At 51.2% G+C, this 26,724-nt stretch overlaps 1 protein-coding gene across 1 annotated transcript; it reads left to right on the top strand.

Annotated features, from left to right (window-relative positions):
- Window positions 1-1,551: 1,551 nt before the first annotated feature.
- On the top strand, window positions 1,552-26,724 carry LOC116518691 (eukaryotic translation initiation factor 4 gamma 3-like; the record flags this gene model as incomplete). Its single annotated transcript, XM_032232206.1, is given in 9 exon segments — window positions 1,552-1,605; window positions 4,469-4,597; window positions 12,184-12,279; window positions 22,637-22,658; window positions 22,661-22,815; window positions 23,214-23,328; window positions 23,886-23,989; window positions 24,738-24,860; window positions 26,686-26,724. Coding segments are annotated over 9 exon segments (837 nt in total), but the record flags the coding sequence as incomplete, so codon positions are not given.

Raw genomic sequence — 26,724 nt, 5'->3', positions numbered from 1 at the left:
CTTGGTGGCACAGTGGTTAGAGTGGAGTAGTGCAGTCTCCTTCTGCTGACTGTTGGCTGCCTGCAGTTTGGCAGTTCAAATTTCACCAGGCTCAAGGTGGCTCAGCCTTCCGTCCTTCTGAGGTGGGTAAATGAGGACCCAGATTGTTGGGGGCAAGAGGCTGACTCTGTAAACCAATTAGAGAGTGCCGTAAAAGCAACTGTAAAGTGGTATATAAGTCTAACTGCCCTTCCTTCCTTCCTTCCTTCCTTCCTTCCTTCCTTCCTTCCTTCCCTCCTTCCCAATGGTTGGAATACAATATTGCAGGCTAACTCTGTCTACAGCCAACAGTTAGATCCTGATCGGGCTCAAGGTTGACTCAGCTTCCGTCCTTCTGAGGTGGTAAAATGAGAACCCAAATTGTTGGGTGGCAAGATGCTGACTCTATAAACAGCTTAGAGAGAGCTGTAAAAGCAACTGCGAAGCGGTGTATAAGTCTTAAGTGCTAGTGCTAGTTTATGCTTTTAGCTTTGAGGCGTCTCCCAGTCCATAAGCCGAAAGGACAACTTTTGATATTTGGATAACAAACCTGGTGCGTTTTGAAAAGATTGAATCCCTCACGTCATGTTTCTTGCCTGGCTCATCGGCTGCTTACCCAGAGACCGATCAAGCGTTCTGTGTATTCCTGGGTAGCCTCTTGTGTCATTTCCAAGAATGTGGGGGAAAGCCTGTAGATTCTCCTCTGAAGCCCTGGTTAGTGAGTCTCAGGCATCTTTTAAAAAGAGTCAGCATCTTAACAAGCAGCAAAGGAAATTCCCAACCATCTGGTCACCGATGATTTCCTGGGGAAATTTTTCTAGGGCTTTGAAAAGAATCTTCCAGTCCTGCACTTACCTGCAGTTCAGAGGGCCTACTCTGGATTGTGACAGCACTTTAATAGTTTATCTGGGGCAGCTGATTTAAATGCACGTTGGTCAGTTTATTAATTCTAGTTCCCAGAACTGTGAGGAGAACAAAAGGACAGTTAGTGGGGGGAAAACCACCAGTGAGGAAATGCACGCTCCGTTTCTGTGCCCTTGGGCAGAACGTGCCAGGCCGACTGGAAGGGACGCTGTGCCTGTGCTACTTTACGAATACCCTGTTTCCCCAAAAATAATCAAGCTTTTGAACACATGCGCTAAAATAAGCCCTCCCCGAAAATACTGCAAACACAGCAACAGCCATGAGGTGGCCGCACTCGCTGTCTCCTGCACCTCAAAAATAATAAGACCTCCCCGCTTATTTTGGGGGTGGATGGTCAAAAGAAAATAAGACACTCTTATTTTTGGGGAAACACGGTAAATGTTAGTTTTCACTTATGTGCAGGAAACTCTTGTTGCAAACCTGTTCTGGCTCCTGTGTGGATGTCACAGTTCGTGGCATCGGCTTCTCCTGATTTAAGAGGCCGACCATTAGAAGAAAAAAAATTGTTTGTAGAAAACATACTTATCCCTTCAATGTTGTGGTGGGTTTTTTTTCTCCCCTTTTTCTTCCTTAACTTGTTGTTTTGCAGAATCCCCCGGGTCCTGTACAACAGCCCTGGAGGATCGGATCTTCACTCCCACCGTCTCGGCTGTGTACAGCACGGTAAGGAGAACACGCAAACAGCTTTTCGCCCACAGCTTTTTTGGGGGGGTGGGGGAATGTTCTGATGAGTGAGAGGAGCCTCACCTACAGAGAATGAGCAGGTGATAGCTTCAATAACAGGCCTCCTCCCGCACGATTCCCTTCACGTAAACTCCGAATGAGTAGATATTTGTTTGTAAACATTTGCAAAATGATAACAAGGACAGGAGGGTAAGTCAAATTGGACCCCCTGTCAGTGGATGAAGTGATTTGAAACCCTCTCTGCACCCTCCAACTTTTGGAGAGCGATGCCTGGTTCAGACGACGTCTTTCAGCTCCCCCTTGTGTCAGGGGGAGATCCTGCAGAACTGGATTCCTTGGGATTGAATAGGAATCAGCTGTGCAAAAGTATCAGAGATTTCGTAGTGTGACTATTATTATGAGATAAACTCAGGAGCAAAACACAGCACACAGCCTTTAGACAATTAATAGGGGTTTATATACAAATATATACAGACATATACATGGTAGATAAATCCCTTACCACCCAGCTACGGACACAAGGAGAGAAATGAGATACACGACGATAGAGAGAGAGAGAAACGCCCTCTAATGGCCACCTCTTAAAATGGTAAATGACATGTGTGGACCCCACCAGAGCTAAACTGGCGATACCTGTATTGCTGTATCATCCTCATTGCATCATCTTACAGATTACAACCTTACATCAGATGGCAGCTATTAAATCCTCATTACTGACAAAAAGATACCGTCTTTGGCGGGGGTGGTGGTGTCAGTCTAGGTTGAGTTTTGGAGGAGGATCAGTAGGAGGCTGCCCAGGGGAGGAAGAGCCAGAGGAGAAAGGATTCCCGCCTTGGTCTTCAACCCAAGGTCTATTGGAGCAAGGCTTCCAAGCACAGGGGAGAGTTCCTGCTTGCAGGGAGAGGTCCGCCCCCAACCGGAAGAGAATTAGGAGGCTGTTCCAGCCACAGTCCTTTTTCCACGAGGATGTGGGTCAGGAGGCCAATCCATTTTACTATGAGCCATTGCTGAGCCTGGGGAAATGCTGCATTGTTAAGAAGTATATCAGCATCGGGACACCAGCTGGGTAGGAAGCTGTTTTTCAGCCTATTTGTCCTTGTTTTTATTGACCGGTACCGTCTGCCAGATGGTAATAGTTTAAAAAAAGGGGGGGGGGAGCCCAGGTGAGATGGATCTTTAAGAATGTTTTGAACTTTTTTAAGGCAGCGGGAACTATAAAGCTCTTCCAAAGACGGGAGAGGGGCAACCCATGATCCTCTGGGCAATGACGTTGACCCTCTGGAGCGCTGTCCTATTTGCCACTGGGCAATTGGCAAACCAAATACAGGCAGTAAGTTGAAATACTCTCAATGGTGCAGCGGTAGAAGGTCACCAGCTGTTTTTCATTTAGTTGTCATTTCCTGAGAAGTCTCAGGTAGTATCATCTCTGCTGGGCTCTTTTGACCAGTGCTGCAATGTGAGCGCCCCAGGTTAGGTCCTCTTTTTATTACGACACCCAGAAGCTTAAAACTGGCCACTTGCTCCACTCGGTTTCCATTCAATTAAATTATTTATAATTTAATTAATATGATTAATATATTAATAAGTAAATGATATTCAATTAAATATAATAGCAACATTAAAAGGGCCATTTGCTCTCTTCCTTGTAGATAGAAGGAAATGATCAATGTTGATAATTTGAGAATGGAATGCAGCCCAGAACTGCCATCCTGTTAGAGCAGGGGTCGGCAACCTTAAACACTCAAAGAGCCACAAAGATCCTAACTGGAAGCCCCCCCCATTCAATTCTGGAGCTGACCAGAATCCGGTTCCCCCACCATAGAGTCTCCTCCTAGCGTGGCGTCCTTTTTCCTCTACCTGTCCTAACTGAAAGCCCTATCAATTGTGGAGCTGACAGGAAAACCCGCCCCTTGCCTTAGAATTTCCCCTGGCGTGCTTTCTCCCACCGAAGGGTTGATCAAAGAAGATGGTAATCTGTCTCTTGCCTCTTTAGAGCCCACTTTGCGTTGCTGCCTTTGAAACAAGAGCGTTAATTAGATGGCGGACAGGATGTGTCTCTGGTCTTTTTATCTTTAAGCCTCAGTTTTGATCATGGATTCATCTCAGTTTAGCCAAGATTGGCGAGAGTTCTTTTCTGTGGATTTTTCTGTCCATTTACTCACTCCCTTGCAGCCGTGTCTCACCCAGGCTTCCGAGAGTGGGCCTTGACTTTCCTCTCCCACCCACGTGGGCTGGCCTTGTCTCCACCCATGGCCAGGCGGTTGTTGGTGGTTCTCTTCCTTTGTGAGAAAGAACCCAGTGCCATTGAAGGGGCCCGGGAGTTTCCCCCCCAAGCCTTTTTTGTCTACAGAAGAGACCCTTAGTTTTTCTCTTGTTGGGTGAAAGTGATCCATTAAGGGTACAGCTCTTTTTCTCCTACCTAGGATCAAACAGGTCCTTGGGAATCTTATCTGGAGTCAGATCCACTAAACCAGCAAACTGCGGCTCTAGAGCCGCATATGGTGCTCTCATCCCTCTGCTGTGGCTCCCTGTTGGCTCCACAATTGATAGGTTTTTCAGTTAGGACAGGTAGAGGAAAAAGGGACACTGTGCTAGGAGGAGACTCTATGGTGGGGGAACCGGACTTCCGGTCGGCTCCAGAATTGAACGGGGGGACTTCTGGTTAGACCTTTGTGGCTCTTTGAGTGTTTAAGGTTGCCGATCCCTGCACTAAAAAATAAATGTGCAGTTTTCCAGCTCCTCCAATGAGCCCAAGCAATGGGCTCCCATTGCCCGGGATGTTTACTTTGTGGAGACAGTCCTACTCCGTTGTGATTTTCACTAACAGCTTATCTCCTCGCAGGTTACGCAGGTGGCAAGACAGCCAGGCCCTCCTGCCCCCTCCCCTTACTCTCCTCATGAAATAAACAAGGGGCATCCAGCCCTTGCTGCCACACCCCCCGGACATGCCTCTTCCCCTGGTCTCACTCAGGTAAGATCGGAGGTTTCTCGTTCGGGGATTTGAGTTTTGGCTCCCCAAACTCGGGAGGGGGGGATGTCAGACTGGGCACAGGAGGTGGGGGGACCTAGTGGGGCGGGACACCTTCCCCCGACCACATCTGGATTGCTCAGGGAGCATTTCACACTCTTCACCCTCCCACCCACTCCAAAAGCTTGTTTCATTCGAGGTTTCCTTTGGCTAACAGATGGTGGTTTGATTCCCCTCTCTGTATGCGCCTCGTTTTCTTTTCCTGTCAGAAGCCATTCCCCACCCCACCCCAAGAAAAGCATAGAGAGAAGAAGGGTTGCAGCGGTAGCGCTTTAAAAAGCAGCAGCAGCCTCCGCCATGATGGCAGCTTAGAGTAACCAAAGCCCGCCAGAAACTGGAGGCAGGCACTGGGCAGCCATGGATGCTGGTTCAGGATGGCTTGTCTCGAACACAGATTCCCTCCTCGGATGGGTTTTTTAGCAGCTCTGTCTCTCTAGCTGGAGTTGGGCCCAGAGGATTGAGCTGATGTCATGCAGGAACAAGGTGGCCTTCGTCTCCCACTGCGGCCATGGCTCATGGGGGGGGGTGCGTTTTTGGGGGAGGGGGGATGTTTAACTTCTGAACCCAGCAGCGGTGGGCCTGGCAGCCTACTAGGACAGATTAATAATAAATGGAAAGAAAAAGAAGAAGATAGTTTAGTCTTGCGGAAGCTCCTGAGAACGTCCTGGACCGGCCGCTGTAACAAACCAGTCCCTCTCCTTGGCTGTGTTTGTGCCCCACCTCCCCGTCTTTTGGGGGTTCTCCTGATGTCCCTGAGGAACGGCCAGCCCACCTTCCCCACACGCAACTCCTGGGAAAATTGCACGACCCTCTCTTGAGCACCCAAAGCTGCTTTCTGAGAGGCCATTTCCCCTTCATTTCGTTCTCCTGATTTCTAATCTGAACCAACGTGGCTGACCCAGCCTTGGGAAGAGGAATCCATTTGCTGGGCTTCTGCCCGTCGGCTGGATTTTAATTTGAGACAAGAGGGCTCCCTCTTCCCCCGCGCAGGCCTGTACCGTTCATCGGGCGGATTGTCAGTAAAAGGGGCGCTTCTTGTTCCTTGATCCAAATAATGGTTAATCTTGCCTTTCTCTCTCTCCTCTCCCCTCCTTCCCTTCCCGTGTCAGGCCTCTGCCGTCCCTGCTCGCCCTGCAGTTGTGGGGTCAGCTGAAGAGTGGGACAGTGGGTCACATCGCTTTCATTCTAAGATCCTTTCCTAAACGTGCCGGAGAAATGTACAGCTAGTCCTCGACTTACAACACAATTGAGCCCCCAAAATTACGTTGCGAAGCAAGACGTTTGTTAAGTGAGGTCCTGCCCCATTTTACAACCTTTCCTTGCCACCTTCCTTTGTTAAGGGAATCGCTGCAGTTCATAAGTTTAGTAACCCACTTGGTTAGTGAACATGGCTTTCCCATTGACATGGCTTTGTCGGATGGTCGCAAAAGGGGATCGTGTGACCTGGGGGGCCCCCCAGCAACGGTCATAAACATGAAGCGGTTTGCCCAGCCTCTGAACGTTGATCCCCTGACCGAGGGGGGTTGGGGGGGCTGGAAAAGTCGGGAAAAATGTGAAAAACTGTCCTAAGTCACATTTTGCGGCGGTGTTGTAACATTGAACGGTCCCTAAATGAACAATTGTAAGTTGAGAACTACCTGTACATCAGGGGTGGGATTCACTACCATATTTTTCAGAGTATAAGATGCACCAGAGTATAAGACGCACCAAGATTTTGAAGAGGCAAATTAAAAAAAGTTTTTGCGCTCTGCAGACTTCCCAAAATGGCTCGTTTTTCATGAAAACGGGCCCGTTTTTGTCAAAAAAAAAGGGCCTGCATAGCCTTTAGGAGGCTTTTAGAGTGCATCCTGGGGGTGGGGAGGGACAAAAACACCAAAAAAACGATATTTTTTACGAAACCGGGCCCATTTTTTTGTCAAAAAAAGGACATGCATAGCCTTTAGGAGGCTTATAGAGTGCTCCTGGGGGCTTGTGGTGGGGTAAACACGGGCAAAAAACGGCCAATTTTTCGCTCACTTTTGTCCTCAGGAGCACTATAAGCCTCCTAAAGGCTATGCATGGCCATTTGGGGTTTGGGGAGCCAAAAATGCTGTATTCGGTGTATAAGTCGCACCCAGATTTTCAGCCTCTATTTGAGGGGAAAAGGTGCACCTATACTCCAAAAAATACGATAGTTGAATTATAAATTGTGCTTTGGCTCGAAAACCTGCCTAAACGGGATGGCTTAGAGCCGGGATTACCACTACCAGCTGAATACCACCTCTGCTCCTGTTGGCGTTAAAGTCAGTGCTGTGCCTGTTCTGTTGCAGATGCCTTGGCGAATTGATCCCAGGAAGGAATCTGAGCCCCTGGTCTCAGTCGATTGATGGGGGTCTCTCCCCCTTTGCCATTTCTCTGGAGAGTGTTGATATGCTCTGTCCAAAAAGATGTCTCAGCACCTTCAGTTGCCCCTTTCACACACACACAAACAGACACGGCTGGAGAGCTAGCGGATGGTCTCTTGGAAAAAAGAGGGGAGGGGCTGCCAAAAGGAGCTTAAGGAAATGGCCTCCCCCCCCCCAGCAGTTTAGAGACAAGATGGACTTCCTCTAGATGGGGGGGTTATTGGGGGTTGGCCCTGGCACTTAGGGTCCCAAGGAAAGCTGGTGGAGAAATAGCTGTGGGGTCCCCGCTGCGGGTTGATGTTTACTATCAAGAGGAGGAGGATTATTCTGAAAAGCTGAATTTGCTCTTTGTGCTTAGTAGTTGGCGAAAAGGAGAGCCCCCTCTCCCAGGACATGCAACCCCACCCCCCCCAGAGATCCTGCAAAGCGATTGGAGGGGAGAAGATGCACTTCCCCTTTTGCCCGTCTTCCTTCTGCCCTTCTTGCTCTCTCTGTCTCTCTCTCTCTTGTCTCTCTCTCTCTGTGCCCCCTGTCACTTTCCTCCTCTGTCTCTCTCTCTCTCTCTCTCACTCTGTCACTCTCTTTCACTCTCGCTCCAGCAGCCAGGAGGAGGAGGGACAGAAGCTTTCCACCCCACCCAAGAGCCAGCAGTCTTTTTGAAGATCCAGGGAACTGGTGCAAAGGATTCTGGGATGTGGGATGGTGAGTCACAAGAGGAAAAAAAAAAAAGTCCAGTGATGCCCACTGGACCAGCCTGGTCTCGGATTTTGTTGTGTGGACACATACACCTCCCCCCCCCTCCTGCAGACCCGCAAGGGGGTGTGTGGGGAATGCCACAGAAGTTTGTGCAGGCCCTGTAACTTTCGGATACGGAGGACAGGTCGGCATTTTGGGCTGGGAGGCATCTGGTCGCCTCCGGGTAATTTTGGGCCATGCTGTTGCTCAGCCTTGAGAAGCGTAAAGTCCAGAGGTTGCCCATGAAATTCCGAGCAGGATGGGGGAGGCCTTCTCTTTAGAAGGGAGCAGCTGGTTGCATTCCCCAGCCTTGGCATAACTGTCCTGGCGAGAGCGGTGGGTTCTCCGTTTCCCCCACTAGCCTCGGTTCTGAACTCCCCAAAAAGGGAACTTGGAAGACGAAGAAGCGTTTTGCTGCACCCTCGGGGACTGGGCAGGGAAAGGCATTGATGGTGCAAACTGGACTTCGTTTGCTGCCCAAAAGGAAGATAAAAAGAATCAGCCTGGTGTGAGAAAAATGGCCTCAAAGAATTCAGTGTTCTCTGTGTGCGACCCCAGGGGGCCCTGTCCTTCGCAGCCTTTCCCCCTTTTCAGGGAAATCTCCGAGGAAGGGGAGAAGGAAAACCCCTTCCTCGTTGCTTATCCCATTTCTGCAATTCCAGAAAATAGACTTCCTCCCTGTTTGGGCTCGCGGTTCCAGTTGGTGGCATGAATCCGTTGGCAGACGGAAAGCTGCTTTCTTGGTTGTCGTGAGCCGTGGGTTGGAAGCCTGCTTGTTTTAAGTCCGCTCCCAAATCCAGAAACCCTGGGAAGTGAGGGTCCCGTCTCAAAACATTTGGGTTCCAGCTGCCTCGACAAGTTCTCTCCCTCCCGTCTTGTGGGACTTAAACACGTAATAGAAACGCTTAGATGATTTGGCGAGAGAAGTCTGGCGGCCCTTAATGCTAATCAGGAACGGCGAAGGGAGGTGCTCCCGGGTGGGGAATTTCAGCTTCTGGTATAAATAAGCCACCCTCCCCAAATCTCTTTGGCCTGGCTTTCTGCGGAAATCTGACAGGCTCTTCACCTTTATCTGTGTTCCCTCCCTCATTAAGGAAAAAAAGAGCCTTTGAGATGTAAGCTTCACTAATTGCTTTAAATCAGATTTAGGGGGGAAGTGCAGTCATGTTCCATCTCCCCCCCCCCCCCCGAATAAAACTAGCGCTTCCATCATTTGCTTGCAATCATTTTTAATCTAAAACGTCGTCGTCTCTCAGCAGGCTTCCATGGGTAAAAAGTGGATCAAATCCCAGAGTAATTTGTTCTGCTAGCTTAAAGACGAGCCCCAATCCAGATTTGTTTTCCTCCCCCAAGGTTGCTGGAGATTTTTAAGGGAATCCCGACCAGTGTCTCTAAAGGGGCTCAATGGCTAAGACGCTGAGCTTGTCGATCAGAAATGTCGGCAGTTCGAACCCCTAGCGCCGCGTAACAGAGTGAGCTCCCGTTACTTGTCCCAGCTTCTGCCAACCTAGCAGTCCGAAAGCATGCAAAAAAAAAAAAAAGTAGAAAAAATAGAGGCCACCTTTGGTGGGAAGGTAACAGCATTCCATGCGCCTTCGGGTGTTGAGTCATGCCGGCCACGTGACCACGGAGACGTCTTTGGGCAGCGCTGGCGTCTTTGGCTTTGAAATGGAGATGAGCAGCACCCGCTAGAGTCAGGAACGACTAGCACAACTAGCTGTTGTGCTTGTCAGCCTCCTCAAACTATTTGTGTGTAATTTAGAATCCCCTTGGGAGGAGGAAGCGACTTGATTTCGTTCATAACGTGGTCGAAAAGGGATACATTTTCTGTCTCCTCACAAGAAGGAGAGAGAGAGAGAGAGAGAGACTCCTCTAAGGGAGTCGAGCCCTCCTATGCTTCCCAAGCCTTGGGAAACATTCAGAGGGCTGTAGGTTCACGTCCCCGGTATCTGCGGCAGTGTTCTCATGTCCTAGGTTACCTGAAAAGTCACATTTGCTGAGTTTTGGTTCGGCCTTTTTATCACTAACGGACACGGAGAAAGGTTTTTCCTTTCCATAAATAGCCAAGGGAACTCTTGATGGAGAAAGGAGAGGCTTCCAGTGCTTTAGTGCCATGGCATTCTCCCACAGAGAGAGGTGATGGATGTCATTGAGCGAGCTGTTTTGGCAGCAGCTCTGCAAAACCTTTCTGAATTGAGCTTCTTCAGTGGATCACAGCAGGTAGTCAGGCGCGGTTCAGGAACTCCCGGCATTTGTGGACAGCGGAATTAAATCCCAAGGGGTGTGAACGCTGGCTTTGCAGCGGATGGTGTTGACCTGCCCAGCCCAGCCCGGTGTGTGACTTCTGAGGCAGGCCTGAGCTGAGAGGGGTGATTCGTTGGCTCTGCTTGTGAGATATTGTTTGGAAGCAGTATTGCAAGCTAACTCTGCCCCACTGCCTGGAGTTTGATCCTGACTGGCTCAAGGTTGACTCAGCCTTCCGAGGTTAGTGACATGAGGATCTAGATTGTTGGGGGCAATATAGGCTGACTCTGTAAAAACCGCTTAAAGAGGGCGATAAAGGCACTGTGAAAGCGGTATATCAGTCTTATTGCTTTTGCAGGGTGGAGGGTGCTTGGCAGGGCCAAGAGACTTCTGGCACGGTAGAGTTGTGGGCATTTCCATTACGCTGGTGCCTGCTGAGATTTGGAACGAAAGTGCTGCCTGTGACTCAGCATTTTGTAATACACACACCACACACACACACACACAGAGTGATGCAACAGATTATGTCTCTTGTTTATTTCCAGCCTAGCTAGGAGTGTGGAGATCTTGTTGCACAGCAGGCCTAGTGGGTATCAACTAGTTTGGCAAGCCGGTAAAAATAGTTCTTGACTGGGGGTTCCTTCTGTGGGCTTCCAACGCTCGGGTGGCCACGAGTTCCTCTTTTGTGACCCTGACTTTCCGTCCTCTCAACTGTTTTGGTGAGTGCTTGAGCATGGTCAAATTGGTTACTGCTCTGGGGAATGAACAGACCAGGGTTCGCTGCTGCCACCTGCTTTTTAGACCCGAGCAGAGCGACTAGCCAGCTTAAGAGACATGGAAAGTTTTCTTCCTGCCTTCCCTTGAGTAGCACAGGGCTCTCCTTTAGTTGGCCACCCTAGTTTAACGGAGGATTTCCTGCCCACTCTTGATGGCACAGTTGAAGTGGCTTCTGCTTTCAGGGGGAAGAGAAGATGACAGCTCACCCAGATTGGTTCCTGCCTCCGATATTTTGCCGCTTGTTGATATAGTCGAGGCAAAAGCCCAATCGGATGAGCATTTTGGTTTATTAAGTAGTCACGAAGAATAGTAGGAGGCCGTGTTGATGAACCTACGGAACGCGTGCTGGTAGCGGCACGCAGAGCCACCCTGTGCGGGACGTGCGGCCTCGCTGGCTCCTCTTCCACGTTCTTGTGACCGCATGCGCGCTGGCCAGCTGGCTGTCACACATGCGGCAGCGCTGAAACCTGGAAGACCAGCATTCTGCCAGGCATGCATGCGCTGGCACCCAAACTTCTGGGTTTCAGGTGTGCGCATGCACGACGGCCAGTTGTTTTTGGGCGTGCACATGCGCTGAAAACTGGAAGTTCGGGTGCCAGCGTGCGCATGCATGGTGGGACGCTGCTCTTCCAGGTTTTGGCACTCCCGCATGCCCGAAGGCCAGCGAGGCTGCGCATTCCAGGCGGGATGGTTCTGCGTGCTATTTCCGACATGCAGGTTGTCACGCGATGACGTAAAAGATCAGCCTTCACTGGTATGATGCCTCAAGTCTCATGGTTAATTGCTTTGTGTGCAGCGTGGCCCAGGATAAGAGACTGCTATCACAGCCTCATGTGTGACACAATTTGAGTCTCCTCAAATATTAAAACATTTAGGCACTTGTATGATCACTGGTTCTCACTCTTGTTAACCTAGCTGCTCTCAGAAGAATTGACTCCTGGTTCTCCTGTCTGTTTGAGGTGCTCGTGGCGGGGGGGAGGGGAGACTCCCCTCTTGCCCATCTAAAATTCCTCCCCTCTTAACGTCGAATGGGTTGTCGGGGTGTGCTTGAGATGATGGGGAGGCACGGCCAGAAAGCCAGCCCAGGGGCAATAAGGCGAATAAGGGTCCAACGAGTGATCTCCGTCTGCCTGGAAGACTCTGTGGGAAGAGCAGGATTCTCAGCCTGCCTGGGGTGGGGTTGGGGCTTGTCTGGAATTCCGGGATTGCAGGACCCTTCCTTTCCTGCTTTACGATGGAACGATCTCCCTCCTTTCATGGCCAGAGTCTGCTGGAACCGGGGAGTCCCGGGAGGTGGATAGTTGCCAGTCAAGAGTCCTCGCAGGGAGGGATGGGTGGAAATCCCGGCTCCATCCCTTTACCAACATTGCTTTCTCTTTTCTGTGGCAGGCTCCGTACCCCGCGGGACAGAACGCCGCACCCACCACGCTGGTGTACCCCCAGGCCCCTCAGGCGATGAGCACGCAGCCTCAGACCCGCTCTCCGGTAAGAAAATAGCCCCTTTGGGCTCAGCATGTCCTTTCAGTCCGACAGAGGCTCTGGCCTCTTCTCGCCTCCCCTCCTGGCGTGGCTGCTGCTGCTGGCAGAGGAGAAGTGGGGAAAGGACTCAAGACTGAGCTCTTTGGAGCTCTGCTCCTCGCGGCTCCGTGCATTTCTGCCCCTGTCTCTTTTGTCCTTGTTGTCACGCTGCAGTGTAAATGCGACACCCTCTCCTCCCCTCCTCCTCCCCCCCCAATGAATTCTTGCTCAGCACCTTGGGGGTGGGGTTGCAAATGGCGTGGCAAGAGGAGCTTGGTGCCATTGCCCTGCCCCATATCCTGGTGATCCTCTGCCATTTTGCACCATAAGTCTGGGCCAAACGGACGGCTAGCTGTCGTGATAGAGATGGAAGCTGTCCATCCTCTGCCCTTGCTCGCCTCTCTCTCTCTCTCTCTCTCTCACACACACACACACACACAGACAGACACACACAAACACGCACCACCTGTGGGGCTGTGAGACAGAGGAGTTGTAGGAGCTCTGCGCCCTTTGCTTCCAGCTGCCTGCCTGCTCTGGCTTTCCAAGGTAGGAGGGACCCTCCAGTTAGTGCTTTCCTGAAGGCAGCCCCCTCCCCCAACGCTGAATCCAGTTTTGATCTCTGGTGAGCCCGTTTCAAAGGACTTTGTTAGAAGGGAGCAAAAGTAAGGATCGGTGGCTAGAGGAAAAGGAGTGACCTGCCTGAGGAGTCCCTTCTCTAAATTAGTTTTCTTGACAGCCCGGCAGAGCAGTGCCCATCCCTTGCCTTGGCCCCTGGAAGCGGAGGAAGGTTTTGGAACAGAGTCCGGTTTACAGGTCCTTGGCGGAAGAGGCTGGATAAAATACTACCTTGTAAGCAATATGACAAACTGTACTCCTTCGTGCAGACAGTCAGTCGTGCCCCATGGCACTGCTTCCATTCTGTTGCCCCACCCCCCCCACCCCTTTTTGGTTGTTGTTTTTTAAATTTCCTCTCCCATTGTTGACTGATCTACAGAAAAGCCCTGATCTCTCCTTTTGGGTGAGGGTGGGCGCGTTTTTAACATCTGCTCAGGTTGGCTCTCCTGACACCTGGCAGGCTCAGACCTATTGATCTCAGGCAGGGAGATCTGGAGGCAGAGCTGCCAACTCAAAACTAGATGCCCCATGGTGAAATTCAACTTTTTTTACTACCGGTTCTGTGGGCGTGACTTGGGATATGTAGCAGGGGAAGGATATTGCAAAATCCCCATTCCCATTCCCACTGCATTCCAGGGAAAGGATACTGCAAAATCCCCATTCTTCCACACTCCAGGGGGAAGGATGCTGTAAATCTCCATTCCCTCCCACTCTGGGGAAGGATTCTGCAAAATCTCCATTCATCCCACTCCAGGGAAGGATACTACAAATCCCCATTCCCTCCCCACTACAGGGGAAAGGATACTGCAAAATCCCTATTCCCTCCACACTCCTGGGGAAAGGATACTGCAAAATCCACATTCCCTTCCCACTCCTGGGGGAAAGATACTGCAAAATCTCCATTCCCTCCCTATTCCTGGGGAAAGGATACTGCAAACTCCAATTCCCTCCCCACTCCTGGGGAAAGGATACTGCAAAATCCCCATTCCTTCTCCACTCCCGAGGAAAGATACTGCAAAATCCCCATTCCCTCCTCACTCCGGGCGAAGGATACTGCAAAATGTCCATGCCCTTCCCACTCCTGGGGAAAGGATAGTGCAAAATCTCATTCCTTTTCCACTCCTGGGGAAAGGATACTGCAAATTCCGCATTCCCAAACCACTCCAGGGGGAAGGATGCTGTAAAATCTCCATTCCCTCCCAACTCTGACTGCAAAATCTCCATTCCCTCCCTACTTCAGGGGAAGGATACTACAAAATCTCCATTCCCACCCCACTCTGAGGCCAGCCAGAGGTAGTATTTTTCTGTTCTCTGAAGTAATGAAAATTTCCGCTACCGGTTCTCCAGAACCTGCTGAATTTCACCCCTGAGCTGCTCCAAAGGAAAGCCGAAAAGGCTCAAAACGTTGCTTTTTTTCCTAACCCTGGCAGGGAGCTATCTTTGAATTGCAGTGATTGAGGCAAATTGGCCACGGACTTCGGATCGGCAGCCCCTCAAGCGCAGATCCCGGAGAAGATGATGGGGTAGAAGCTGTCTCTAAAAGTTGTCAGCCATTTTTCTGGGTGTGAACAATCTCTCCCCCCCCCCCCCATACACCTAAAATACTACCCTGTGTGCAATTTTCTTGCCATCTGTTGCCTCATCGCAACCCCATGACTAAAAACTACTCACGACATTTCATTCTCCCCTTCCCCACGCAAGTCCAAAACAAAATGCATTTGCTGCTCTCCAATCCCTCTTGCATTCTGTTCTGGGTTGGTTGCATTGTTTTCTCACCCCACCCGCCACCCCAATCCCGCTCTGCCCCCGGGTGGTGCTGAGGGGGGCCGGGGTGTGTGTGTGTCAAACAAGTGGCCTTATGTCCCTTTCCCTTCAGGGCCATGGGCAGCTGGGGTGCCTCCTAATTAAATCAGCTGGCTTTGCCGCGATGGTCCCGGCCCATCCAAACCTCATCTCATCATGCGTGCCAGCTCCCATGAGGCAAAAGGGAGGCCTGGCCTGCCAGTTTGTATGAGCTGCGGTGGCGCAGTGGTTAGAGTGCAGTTCTGCAGGTTCCTGCGATGCCTGCCGGCTGCCTGCAATTTGGCAGTTCAAATTCACCAGGCTCAAAGTTGACTCAGCCTTCCATCCTTCCAAGGTGGGTCATATGAGGATCCAGATTGATGGGAGGCAAGAAGCTGACTCTGTAAACCGCTTAGAGAGGGCTTTAAAGCACTGTGAAGCGGTATATAAGTCAAGGGCTATTGCTATTTTACGGCAAGTTCACCAGAGTTGCCAAACCACTCAGCTGGTGACACGCAGAGCCCTCTCTGTGGGCACACACGCTGTCCAGATGATCTTCTGTTTTCCGGTGTGCACATGCGTGTTAGCTAGCTGGTCTTTGTGGGCACCAGAAAATGTTTTCGGGTCGTTTACAGGCCATTTTCAGGCCGTTTATGTGCCTTTTTCAGGCCAAAACTGGCCGGAAAACAGCCAAAAACTGGCCGGAGAAACAGGCATGCGCATGCCGGGCAGCTGATCTTTGGGTTTCTGGTGCTCTGGCCACACACATGCAGTGCAGCACACACGTTGACACATGCCCATGCATGCATGCATGCATGTTCCGTTTTGGGCACTCTGTGCCGAAAAAGGTTGCCCCGAGTGTTTAAGCATTGGAGCCCCCTTCCCAACCATACTCTAGTCTTCCAGTAGGTGACACTGGGAGCCCTATTGGCTTCTCCCCCCACTCCCCGCTCCCCCAGGAAACGAACCCTTGAAATCTCTGAGCCACCCGTGACTACAGTTTGTTCTGTTGCTTACAGCTCCGGAGGATGATGTGGCCAGTTAGCTGAGGGCAGCCAGCAGGAGAATAGGCTAGGATTGTTTCTTTACCTAAAGTTGTTCTTCGAGTTCTCTTTGCCTAGCTTAGTATCTTAGGGGGTTTCCCAGAAGGCTTTGCAAAAGTGGGGGGGGGGCGTTTCTGCCCTGTATTTGGCTGGAGGAGCAGCGGAGGCCCTTCCTGTGTGGATCTGACCAAGTCTGAGTGCTGGCCAAGGCTTGTTTTGTGCATGTCTGGAGAAAGCGGGGGAGGGTTTGAGTGCTGTTTTCCGGAGGGAGGAGCTGGGGAAGGCTGGCCATCGTCTCCTCCAATCCTGGGGGCTTCGGAGCGTCCCCTCCAGGAAGAGACAGTGGATGGGAAGGGGCTTTGTGCCCTTGTTGCCCGCTGGCACCCGCTGTTGTGTCCCTGCGAGGACTCTTCAGTCTCACGGATAGGATTTGGCCAGATACCGTATTTTTCAGAGTATTAGACCACCTTTTTACCTAAACAAAGAGGCTGAAAATCTGGGTGCGTCTTATACACTGAATACAGCATTTTTTGCCTCCTGAAACCCCGCACCCTTCACCAAAATGGCCATGCAGAGCCTGTAGGAGGCTTTCAGAGAGCTCCTGCGGGCTGGGGAGGGCAGAAATGAGCAAAAAATTGACCGTTGTTTGCTCAATTTTGTCCCCCTAGTCCCCAGGAGCACTCTATAAGACTCCTAAACGCTATGCATGCAATTTTGTTGACAAAAAACAGGGCCGTTTTGGGGAGGTCTGCAGAGTGCAAAAACTTTTTTTTAAAAATTTGCCTCTTCAAAACCTTGGCGCATCTTATACTCCGGTGTGTCATACTCCGAAAAATACGGTAAATGACCATTGCGTTTTTGTTCGCACAAGTCAAAAGAGAACAAGAGGAGATATCGTCTTTTTCTCCTGAGATCGTCCGACTTGCAGCTACTCTGAATTTATTTCAAGTATTCCCTAGCCTGCAATGGGCAGAACAATGAAAAAAAGGAGGCAGTCAGAAAGATCTAGGGGAAAAAAAAAGGGGTGGGGGGCCAGGAGGGAGCAGGCTCTTCCTGGTGGCTTTTCACAGCCAGCGGTTGTGCCACGCAATGGTGCTGGAGAGGACGCCTCTTGTGGCTGATGAGGACAGGCTGGCAATTTGGTTAGACAGCCAGGGCGTTAAAAACTGAAGCTCAGGGCAGGCGGGGCAGGCCTCCTCTGCCCCCTTCTCTCCTTCCCCTCCCTCCACGTTCAGCTCCCAGCTGCTGCTGCTCTGCCTGGGGTGGGGGTGGGGTGTCCCCGCCACCCTCTCCCTTGGGAACACTCAGCCCGATTGCCCCCATGCAATAGTGGGGTGGGCTTTCCCGGGGCTGCTTCCTTGGTGCAATGGAGCAACTCCCTGTCCTGGTCACAGGTTCACTCGTGTTGGGGGGGGGGGGGTCAGCTGGGGTCAGCCGTGCCCCCTCTCCGTGTGCTGCAGCTGTGCTTCTGTTGTAGTGCTCTTTATTTCCTCATCTCTCATTTATGCAGCCCCCTCCCCCCCCATGGGTTTCATTTGCATAGAGTGTGACATTTTGGCCTTTTGTGGTGTGTTTCTGACTCTCTGTGCCTTCCCTTTTTTTGTGTTTTTGTTTCTCCCGCTTCTCCTCAGTTTGCAGCTGGGCCGCGACCTGCCACCACCAGGTACTGTACCCTCCTTGACTCCCCTAGCCCCCCTTCTTTATCCCTCTACTGCAGACTGGTTGGGGGATGGGAATGGGGGGGAGGGCATTCTGGCTGGCTGGCCCTCCTCTCTAATTCTCAATAAATGCTCTTTGGGAAACACCTTAACCTCAGGCTCTGGGCTGCCTCCCCTTTCTAACAGCTATTAATTTCTTGCTTTCCTGCCCCCTAACAGCCCTCTTCCACATGTCCTGAAGAAGGTGGTCTCAGCGCTCTTTGGTGCTTATGAGACCCTTTAAACTGCTAGGTTCTGCCAACCTAGTAGTTCGAGAGCACGTAAAAAATACAAGTAGAAAAATAGGAACCACCTTTGGTGGGAAGGAAACAGGGTCATTTCTGGACTTTTGGAACCTCCAGTTGGCCCATTTTCCCTCCTCTCCCTGAGCCTCCATGATGAGCGGGCTGCGTGGAGACTCTTGGGAGGGGTGGGTGTGGTCAGCCAGGGGTGACATTTGGGGGTTCGCCAAACTGAGCTCCTGTTACTTGTCCCGGCTTCTGCCAACTTAGCAGTTAAAAAGTACGTAAAAAATGCAAGTAGAAAAATAGAGACCACCTTTGGTGGGAAGGAAACAGGGTCATTTCCGGACTTTTGGAACCTCCAGTTGGCCCATTTTCCCTCCTCTCCCTGAGCCTCCATGATGAGCGGGCTGCGTGGGAGACTCTTGGGAGGGGTGGGTGTGGTCAGCCAGGGGTGACATTTGGGGGTTCGCCAAACTGAGCTCCTGTTACTTGTCCCGGCTTCTGCCAACTTAGCAGTTAAAAAGTACGTAAAAATGCAAGTAGAAAAATAGAGACCACCTTTGGTGGGAAGGAAACAACGTTCCATGCGCCTTTGACGTTTACTCATGCCAACTACATGACCACGAAGACGTCTTCGGACAGGGCTGGTTCTTCGGCTTTGAAACGGAGATGAGCACCACCCCTAGAGTCAGGAACGACTGGCACATATGTGTGAGGGGAACCTTTTCCTTGAGAGCATGGCAGGGTTCCTAGTCTACGGAGTGGGGAGACTTGAGCTCCAACCTACGCTTCGTAGCAAACTGCTCTTCTGTTCTCCCCTTTGTGTCAGATCAGGATGTGTCCCTGCGGGATTGGGGAGGGTTGGGTTGTGTCTAATACACAAGAGCTGCAGCCGGCGCTGCTGAATTGCAGTTTGGAAAGCTGGGCCCTGGTCTTACGGAGCCAAGACCGGCAAACCTGATAGCCAAAAGTGTCACCTGAGGCTGGTGTTCTGGCCTGAACCGAGCATCTGTGAGCCTCACGCGAGAACTGGTGAGGATTGTGAGATCCGGCACGGTTCAATTTGGGTCACCTCTTTATTGACGCCTAATATTGGGGTTCCATGGGTGCCACCCAGGATTGCCGCTTGGCTGGATTCTTTAAGTGGTCTGGAAGAGGGAGAGAGAGAGAATGTCCAGAGGGGCTTCTCCATTCTCCCGTCCTCTCCGTGGCCCCACTTCTGTGTCGTTGAAGACTAGGAAAGGACCACTCGGGCCATTGCACGTTGAGGCTATCTCGGCTGAGCTGCCCCTCCCCGGGAATGTGGAGAGTCAGAGATCCAGATCCATAGGGAAGGCTGCCTCTTGACTCCTTGAGGTCTCCTTGATGGGCGCTTGATGGATTACATGTGATCTTCATGGACCACAATGAAATGAAAACACAGAAGTCATTAAAGGCAGTCTGGTCCCAGAACTGGATGTTAGCAGAAAGTGTATCGCAAGTAGAAGTTCAGAGCCCTGTTATGTCTTTCCCGCTCTGTGTGTGTGTGTGTGGGGGGGGGGGGGTTGTGCAGGGCAGAGACCTGCCAAGTGCCAATTAATATGCTGGCCATAATAGATGCCCAGTGCTGTTGTCAGGATCTCCGGGCCTCATCCGGTCCCCGTAAGGCCAAAAGTGGTGGCTTTTGGGCAGTGAGGTCATCAGACCAATGGCTGCTGCAATCATTTTGTCATTTGACACCCCACCTCAAAAAAATGCCCAAACTCTGGTTCGGTTTGATCAATGTTGGCTGAGTGTTGTGGGGGAACACACATACACACACACGGTCTTGTGGATCCTCCCAGAGCCTTTTGCTCATTGCCTTTCTGTGCCCCTGGCTTTGCCTTTGGTGGTGTCTGCCGTGACGTTTGAGGTGATTTGCACCTTCTCCTGCAAATCCCTTGCAGGCAACTAGCGCATCGGGACGCGCAACAAGAAGCTGTTAAGAAAAACCATGAGTGGGGTGGGGGGGGAGAATGAACCATTACGGGTGACAAAAGCAGGGGAGCCTAAAATCGATGCTTCCTAGGAAGACTGCTTCTCCACAGGTTGAGAGGAGTCGGACAAAGACTGCCAGATCTGGGGGTCTCTCGTAGCTCCCCATTTGCTTGAATTCCGATCGGTCAGCCCCTGTATTGGTCAGTGGCTAAGTGGACGCATCCTGCAGTTTGAGATGTAGTCCCGGCCTTATCATGTTGGGGAGAGGAAGGGGATGATCATTGTCCTCATCTCCTGTTCTTTCCTCGCGTGCAGGTAGTCCTCGACTTATGACCACAACCAAGCCCAAAACCCTCTTTTGCTAAGTGAAGCAATTGTTCCGTGAATTTTGCCCCGTTTTGCAATCTTTCTTGCCACGGTCTTTAAGCAAATCTGGCTTCTCCGTTGACTTTGCTTGGGTCCAAAGGCTGCCAAAGGGGATCGCATGACCCCGGGGCACTGCGACCATCATAAATCAGAGTCATACTGCCAAGTATCTGAATTTTAATCACGTGACCGCAGAGGGATGTTGCAATGCTTGTGAAAGCATGAAAAAAACCCTGATTGTCAGCCATTTTTTTCCCCACTGATGTTATAACTTCGAACGGTCACTGCTGTAAGTCGAGGATTACATGTCAGGTTTCCGAAAGATGCCCTAATTAACTTACGAGCCTCCAGACAAGTTTCCAAAGAAATCCAGTCATTTATTATTACTTGATAACAGACATGGAAATGCTTTACAGGTTCACACCTGCATTAGATGACCAATAGATGAGTGCTGGGTGAGGGAAGGGGAAACAGGCAGAAACATATACCATATTTTCAGAGTATTAGGTGCACCTTTTTCCTTCAAAACAGAGGGTGAAAATCTGGGTGCGTCTTATACACTGAATGCAGCATTTTTTTGCCTCCCGAAACCCCAACCCCTTTGGAAAAATGGCTGTGCATAGCCTTTAGGAGGCTTCCAGAATGCTCCTGGGGCTAGGGAGGGCAAAAATGAGTGAAAAACAGGCTGTTTTTGCTAGTTTTTGCTCCCCCAGCCCCCAGAAGCACTCTATAAGCCTCCTAAAGGCTATGCATGCCCTTTTTTGACCAAAAACGGAACCGTTTTGCAGAGTGCTAAAACTTTTTATTTGCCTCTTCAAAATCTTGGTGCATCTTATACTCTGAAAAATACGATATCTTTTCTGCGTCTGTGTTTCCATGGAGCGGAACAGAGCTTTCTAGGTCCAACCAGGTGCCCCAGCTGTCTCCTGGCTTGGGCAGGGCAGCGCCCCAAGGAAAGGCAGCTAAAGGAGAAGCCTGCTGGACTGTGCCGGGGTTAAAAGCTGCTCCTGCTCTATTGAGACTGGCTACGCGGGGATGAATGCTGTCTCCTAGTGGCATTTTCTCAGCTGGGACTCAATTAGTCCTGAACGGCAGTGCGGGATTTGGACACTGGAGAGTTCCCAAGGAATGCTGGTTTTATGGCTCCTGTCCAAAGATAGTTTTCACACACCTTCCCTACCAGTTCGCAAATGCGTGTGTGCGCTTGTGCGCTTTGCTCAAAAACCCATCTGAATAGGACGAAATAGAACCAGATTTCCACGACTGCCTCCGGCAAACCGTTCTGAACCGTTAGAATACCACCTCTGCTCCTGTCCTATCCACTTTCTGGGAATGAACACCGCTGCTTCTCCAAGTGAGCTGAAGTGGGAATTGGTGCCCTGAGGCCCTTCCCTGGGTCCCAGGCTGGCGTCTTGTCTGGGCTGAAAGTGCCCGTATGGAGAGGTCTCGGCCCCACCCACCCGGAAGCCAATCCGACATTTGGGGCACCTAGTATCTCTCCATTCTGTTGTGCACTCTGGGGTCTCCCGAGGCAGCTCAGGTCTGGGAAAGGAAATCCTTTCTCCCTGCCAGCAGCCCCTAAGTTGGATTGGATGTCCTCAAATACCTTGGGCTTCCACCCCGCAATAGAAGAGAAAACCCAGGAAGGAAGGAGAGGGTGACTCAAGCAGCCGCAGGCTATTCCGATCTGCCTGGCTCCTCTTGGGACAGATAATGTTGGCGCCTGGCACGCAGGCCGCTCCGTCCAGGCTGGAGTCGTAGGTGCCTCGGAGGTTAGCTGGCCAGGCCGAGTGGGCCAGGGTCCTCCGTTGCATGCTGGCCCCTCCCTCTCTCCCAGGGTTGACCTTTCCGCTGTTCCACCGGCTTTCTTTTTATTTCCTGCTGCTTCTCGTTGTTGAAGGGAGGATTCAGACCTATCCAGGTAACTTTCACTACTGGCTCTGCATGGCCCAACTGTCTCTTTGCTCTCATCACCCCCCTCATTAACAGTCGGATGTTTTAATGCTTGCACCTTCGCACACGGGAGAGTCTACACCAGAGGTCGGCAACCTTAAACACTCCAAAGAACGACAAAGATCTTAAACAGAAGCTCCCCATCTCCTCCTAGCGCAGTGTCCCTTTTTCTTCTACCTGTCCTAACCAAAACCCTATCAATTGTGGAACCGACAGGCAACAGGGAGCTGCAGCAGAGGGATGAAAGAGCCACATGCGGCTCCAGAGCCACATGCGGCTCCAGAGCCGTGGGTTGCCGACCCCTACACGTTAAAATGACACCACCTTGCCATCTTTAACCAGAGCTCTTGGCCCTCCTGCCGATAGTCTTGGGGGACAAGAATGAGACATTATTTAAAGCCAGGTTGCTACCTTTTCTTTTAATTTTTACACGAGGAGGACCACCACTTTCCCATGGTAAACTCGGAGAAGGTCCACCTGCCGCCCGTCTCTGGATGGCCGTGCGGGGGACTTGTGGGCCTTGTTTGCAGCCTCCATTTGGCTTTGGGAGCAGGACTTTCCAGAAGCGGGGGCCCACCTAGCTTTCAGTTGGGAGCCCAGAGGGTCTTTCTGGTGCCAGTGATCCACTAACCCACCAGGTTCCTTGCTTCCCCCCCTCTCCCCCCAGTTTTTCCAGAGGCCTCAAATCCAGCCCCTCGAGCTACGATCCAGAACAGCAGCCCCTCTCTCCGCCCAGGCGCACAAACCCCTACGGCTGTCTATCAGGCCAATCAGCACATCATGATGGTCAACCACCTCCCGATACCCTATCCGATGCCTCAGGGCCCCCAGTACTGTATTCCACAGGTAAGGTTGCTGCCGCCCGCTTCTGCTGGGGTGAGGTGAGGTGAAGTGGGGAGCACTGTGCTGTGGGCTGTCCTTACTCCCCCTCCCCCTTCTGTAGTATTTGCCAGTTTTTAAGCTTTGGCTGGAAGGAACGCCACCCTTGGAAAAGCCGCGGCAGGCGTCTTCCCTGGTGGGCACCACAAGCCCTCTCTGCTCCTGCCAGGGAGGGGGCTGAGTTTTCATGGCTTGTTTCTGATTGGGGGAGGGGCGGTTATAGGAAGGTAGAACTTGCCCTCTGGTGCTTTCCAGCCAGAGGCCTGCTTTGCTTCCTCCCTAGAGAGAGGGGGGGCGGGCGTTTTCTCCTTTCTCACTGCTGTTTTTCCCTTCTCTCCTTATGCCTGATGCCGTTCCTTCCGCAGTATCGGCATAGCGGTCCTCCTTACGTGGGCCCCCCACAACAGTATCCTGTTCAGCCCCCAGGGCCTGGCCCCTTTTATCCAGGACCGGGGCCTGGAGAATTCCCCAACGCCTATGGTAAGATCAGGGGTTGGGCTTCAAAAACTGCAGCAAGGGATCGCTGCCCTGCTGGGTGGGCATGGCCTAGTTGGCCTGCATTTTTCGCCCTCCCCAGGCTCTGGAGGCTGGAAACAGGCCCGTTTCTGGACTTCCAGAACCTTCGATAGGCCCATTTCCCCCCTCCCCGAGCCTCCAGGCGGGCCCTGCACTTCCTGGCATGATGAACGGGCCGTGTGGAGACTCCTGGGAGGGGCGGCCTCTGCCAGCCAGGGGTGTCATTTGTGGGGGTTCGCCAAACTGAGCTCCCATGACTTGTCCCAGCTTCTGCCAACCCAGCAGTTTGAAAGCACATAAATAATGCAAGTAGAAAAATAGGAGCCACCTTTGGTGGGAAGGTCACAGCGTTCCAGGCGCCTTCAGTGTTGAGTCATGCCGGCCACATGACCACAGAGACGTCTTCGGACAGCGTTGGCTCTTCGGCTTTGAAATGGAGATGAGCACTGCCCCCTAGACTCATGAACGACCAGCGCATATGTGCGAGAGGAAGAATTTTCTTTTCTTTTTTCTCCCTTCAGGAGCCCCTTTCTATCCGAGTCAGCCGGTGTATCCGTCGACGCCCATCATAGTGCCTACCCCCCAACAACAGCCGCTCCCACCCACCAAGCGGGAGAAGAAGACGGTAAGCGTTGTCTGCGGGGGTTTCTTCCCATGATTGGAACGGTTGACTGGCCAGGAGGCCGATCTCGGCTGCTGGAGGCAGCGCCCCTGAAGGGGTGGCATCAAGCAGGGCCCGGTCACCTGTCTGCATTTCCGGCAGTTTGATCCTCATCAGGCCAGAGGTTGGCTCCGCCTTCCGTCCTTCCGAGGTCGGTAAAGTGAGGACCCAGATTGTTAGGGGCGATAGGCTGACTGTGCAAACCGCTTGGAGAGGGCTATAAAAGCACCGTGAAGCGGTATATGTCTATTGTTCAGAAGAACAGAAAACACTTTTTGATGACATAGGGAACAGCAGGGCGTTTAGCTTTCGGTGGCCCCAGGTGGCATCTGAGGGTGATCTCAGGGTTATGAGTCACGGGTTGCGCTGTGGTTAGAGTGCAGTACTGCAGGCTCCTTCTGCTGGCTGCCAGCTGCCAGAAGCTTGGCAGTTTGAATCTCACCAGGCTCAAGGTTGACTCAGCCGCCCGTCCTTCGGAGGTGGGTAAATGAGGACCCAGATTGTTGGGGGCCATAGGCTGACTCTGTAAACCACTTAGAGAGGGCTGTAAAGCACTGTAAAGCGGTATGTAAATTTGAGTGCTATTGCTACCTCTGCTGCCTGGGCATCTTCTACAGTGTCCAATTGGGTCTGGCTTGGCCTCCCTGTGGGATGATCTGAGTAAAGGGGACTCAGTGGCTTCCTTGTGTTTTTGTTTTTGTTTTTGTGACAGATCCGCATCCGGGATCCGAATCAAGGGGGCAGAGACATAACGGAAGAAATTATGTCTGGCGGAGGGAGCAGGAACCCCACGCCTCCTGCAGTCCGGCCCACCTCTACCCCTACGCCTCCCCAGGTAACCAGCCCCTCCTCCCTCCCCTCCTTTCTCCAGAGGAATCCGCGCTTGGAATGTCTATACAGTAGCTCCTGCTGTGCCTATAGAATAGAATAGAGCAGAATATAGAATAGAATTAGGGAGTAGAATAGAACAGAACATAGAATAGAATAGAATAGAATTAGGGAATAGAACAGAATAGAGAATAGAATAGAATTGGGGATAGAATAGAATTAGGGAATAGAATTAGGGAATAGAATTAGGGAATAGAATTAGAGAATAGAATTAGAGAATAGAATAGAATTAGGAAATAGAATTAGGGAATGGAATAGAATTAGGGAATAGAATAGAATTAGAGAATAGAATAGAATTAGGGAATAGAGTTAGAAAATAGAATAGAATTAGGGAATAGAACAGAATATAGAATGGAATAGAATTAGGGAGTAGAATAGAATAGAATTAGGGAGTAGAATAGAATAGAACATAGAATAGAATAGAATTAGGGAATAGAACAGAATAGAGAATAGAATAGAATTAGGGAATAGAATTAGAATAAGGGAATAGAATAGAACAGAATATAAAATATAGAATAGAATTAGGGATTAGAATAGAATTCTTTATTGACCAAGTGTGATTGGACACACAAGGAATTTGTCTTTGGTGCATGGGGTCTCAGTGTACATAAAGTAAAATAAAATAGAATACATTTGTCAAGAATCATAAGATGCGACACCTAGTGATAGTCATAGGTTACTAATAAGCAATCAAATTATACTAGGAAACAAACAACAACATAAATGTTAAAGATACAAGCAACATGGATATAGCCATAAGTGCGAAGAGATACTAGAAAAGAGACAGGTACTCTACTGTCCTGAAGAGAAAGTGGTCTCCAGCACAGGTAGTCCTCCACTTACGACCACAACTGAGCTCAAAATTTCTGTTGCCAAGCGAGACAGAGTTTTGCTCCATCTTACAACCTGGCCACAGTTGTTAAGTGAATAACTGCAGCTTTTAAGCTAGTCACACGGTCGTTAAGTGAATCTAGCTCCCCCTCCCCCTGCATTGTCTTTGCTTGTCAGAAGGCCGCCAAAGGGGATCACGTTCCTCTCCTTCCCGGGGACAACCGTCACAATCTTGAGTCAGTTGCCAAACATCCCAATTTTCATCTATGACCATGGGGAACGCTGCCACAAAAGCATGCAAAAAATGGGGGAGCGCCTGTCATGCGAGCATGTGAGCATGCGCGCTGGAGAGGGTCGCGCATTGCATTATCGATGCAGCACACCCACGCACAACTCCTCTGCGGTTTCCCCATTTATGGCACACAAGCCAAAAAAGGTTCACCATTGCTGCCCTATCAATTGTGGAGCTGACCGGCGTCAGGGAGCCGCAGCAGAGGGATGAAAGAGCCACATGTGGCTCCAGAGCCACACAGGTTTTGACCCATGGGCTAGGCCATTTCAAAGAATTGGCCTGTCAGTTGAATTCTGGGAGCTTAGAAGTTTGGCAGGGGGGGAGGGTTGTTTTCCCCTGACCCAGGATCCTTGGCCCATTGCCCAGGGTGGGGGGGGGGAGGGTTCGAGACATGCGGAAAGCTGTGCTCTGCTGTCATCGTCAGTGTAGCGCTGGTAGTAACGTTCTTTCTGTTCCCACCTTTCTCCTGCTGCTTTCCTCTTTCCCCCCTCCCTCCCCCCCCAATGTATATTACGGTTTGTTTGTTTTCCTAATTTTCTTTGTTTTTTTCCTCTTCTCCTTCTTCCGCTCGCCTGCTTGCCTGCGTTCCCACTTTGCCAGTTTTTAACAGCACGCTCACGATCGCTCTTTTTTGTACCTCAAATCTCAGCAGCAGCCGCAGCCGCAGCTGCCCAGCCAGGGTCCCTGA

The sequence above is a fragment of the Thamnophis elegans genome, chromosome 15 (assembly GCF_009769535.1).
Source record: "Thamnophis elegans isolate rThaEle1 chromosome 15, rThaEle1.pri, whole genome shotgun sequence".
Taxonomy (NCBI): Eukaryota; Metazoa; Chordata; class Lepidosauria; order Squamata; family Colubridae; genus Thamnophis; species Thamnophis elegans.
The sequence above is the reverse complement of the archived record's forward strand: the minus strand, read 5'-3'. Positions and strand labels throughout refer to the sequence as shown.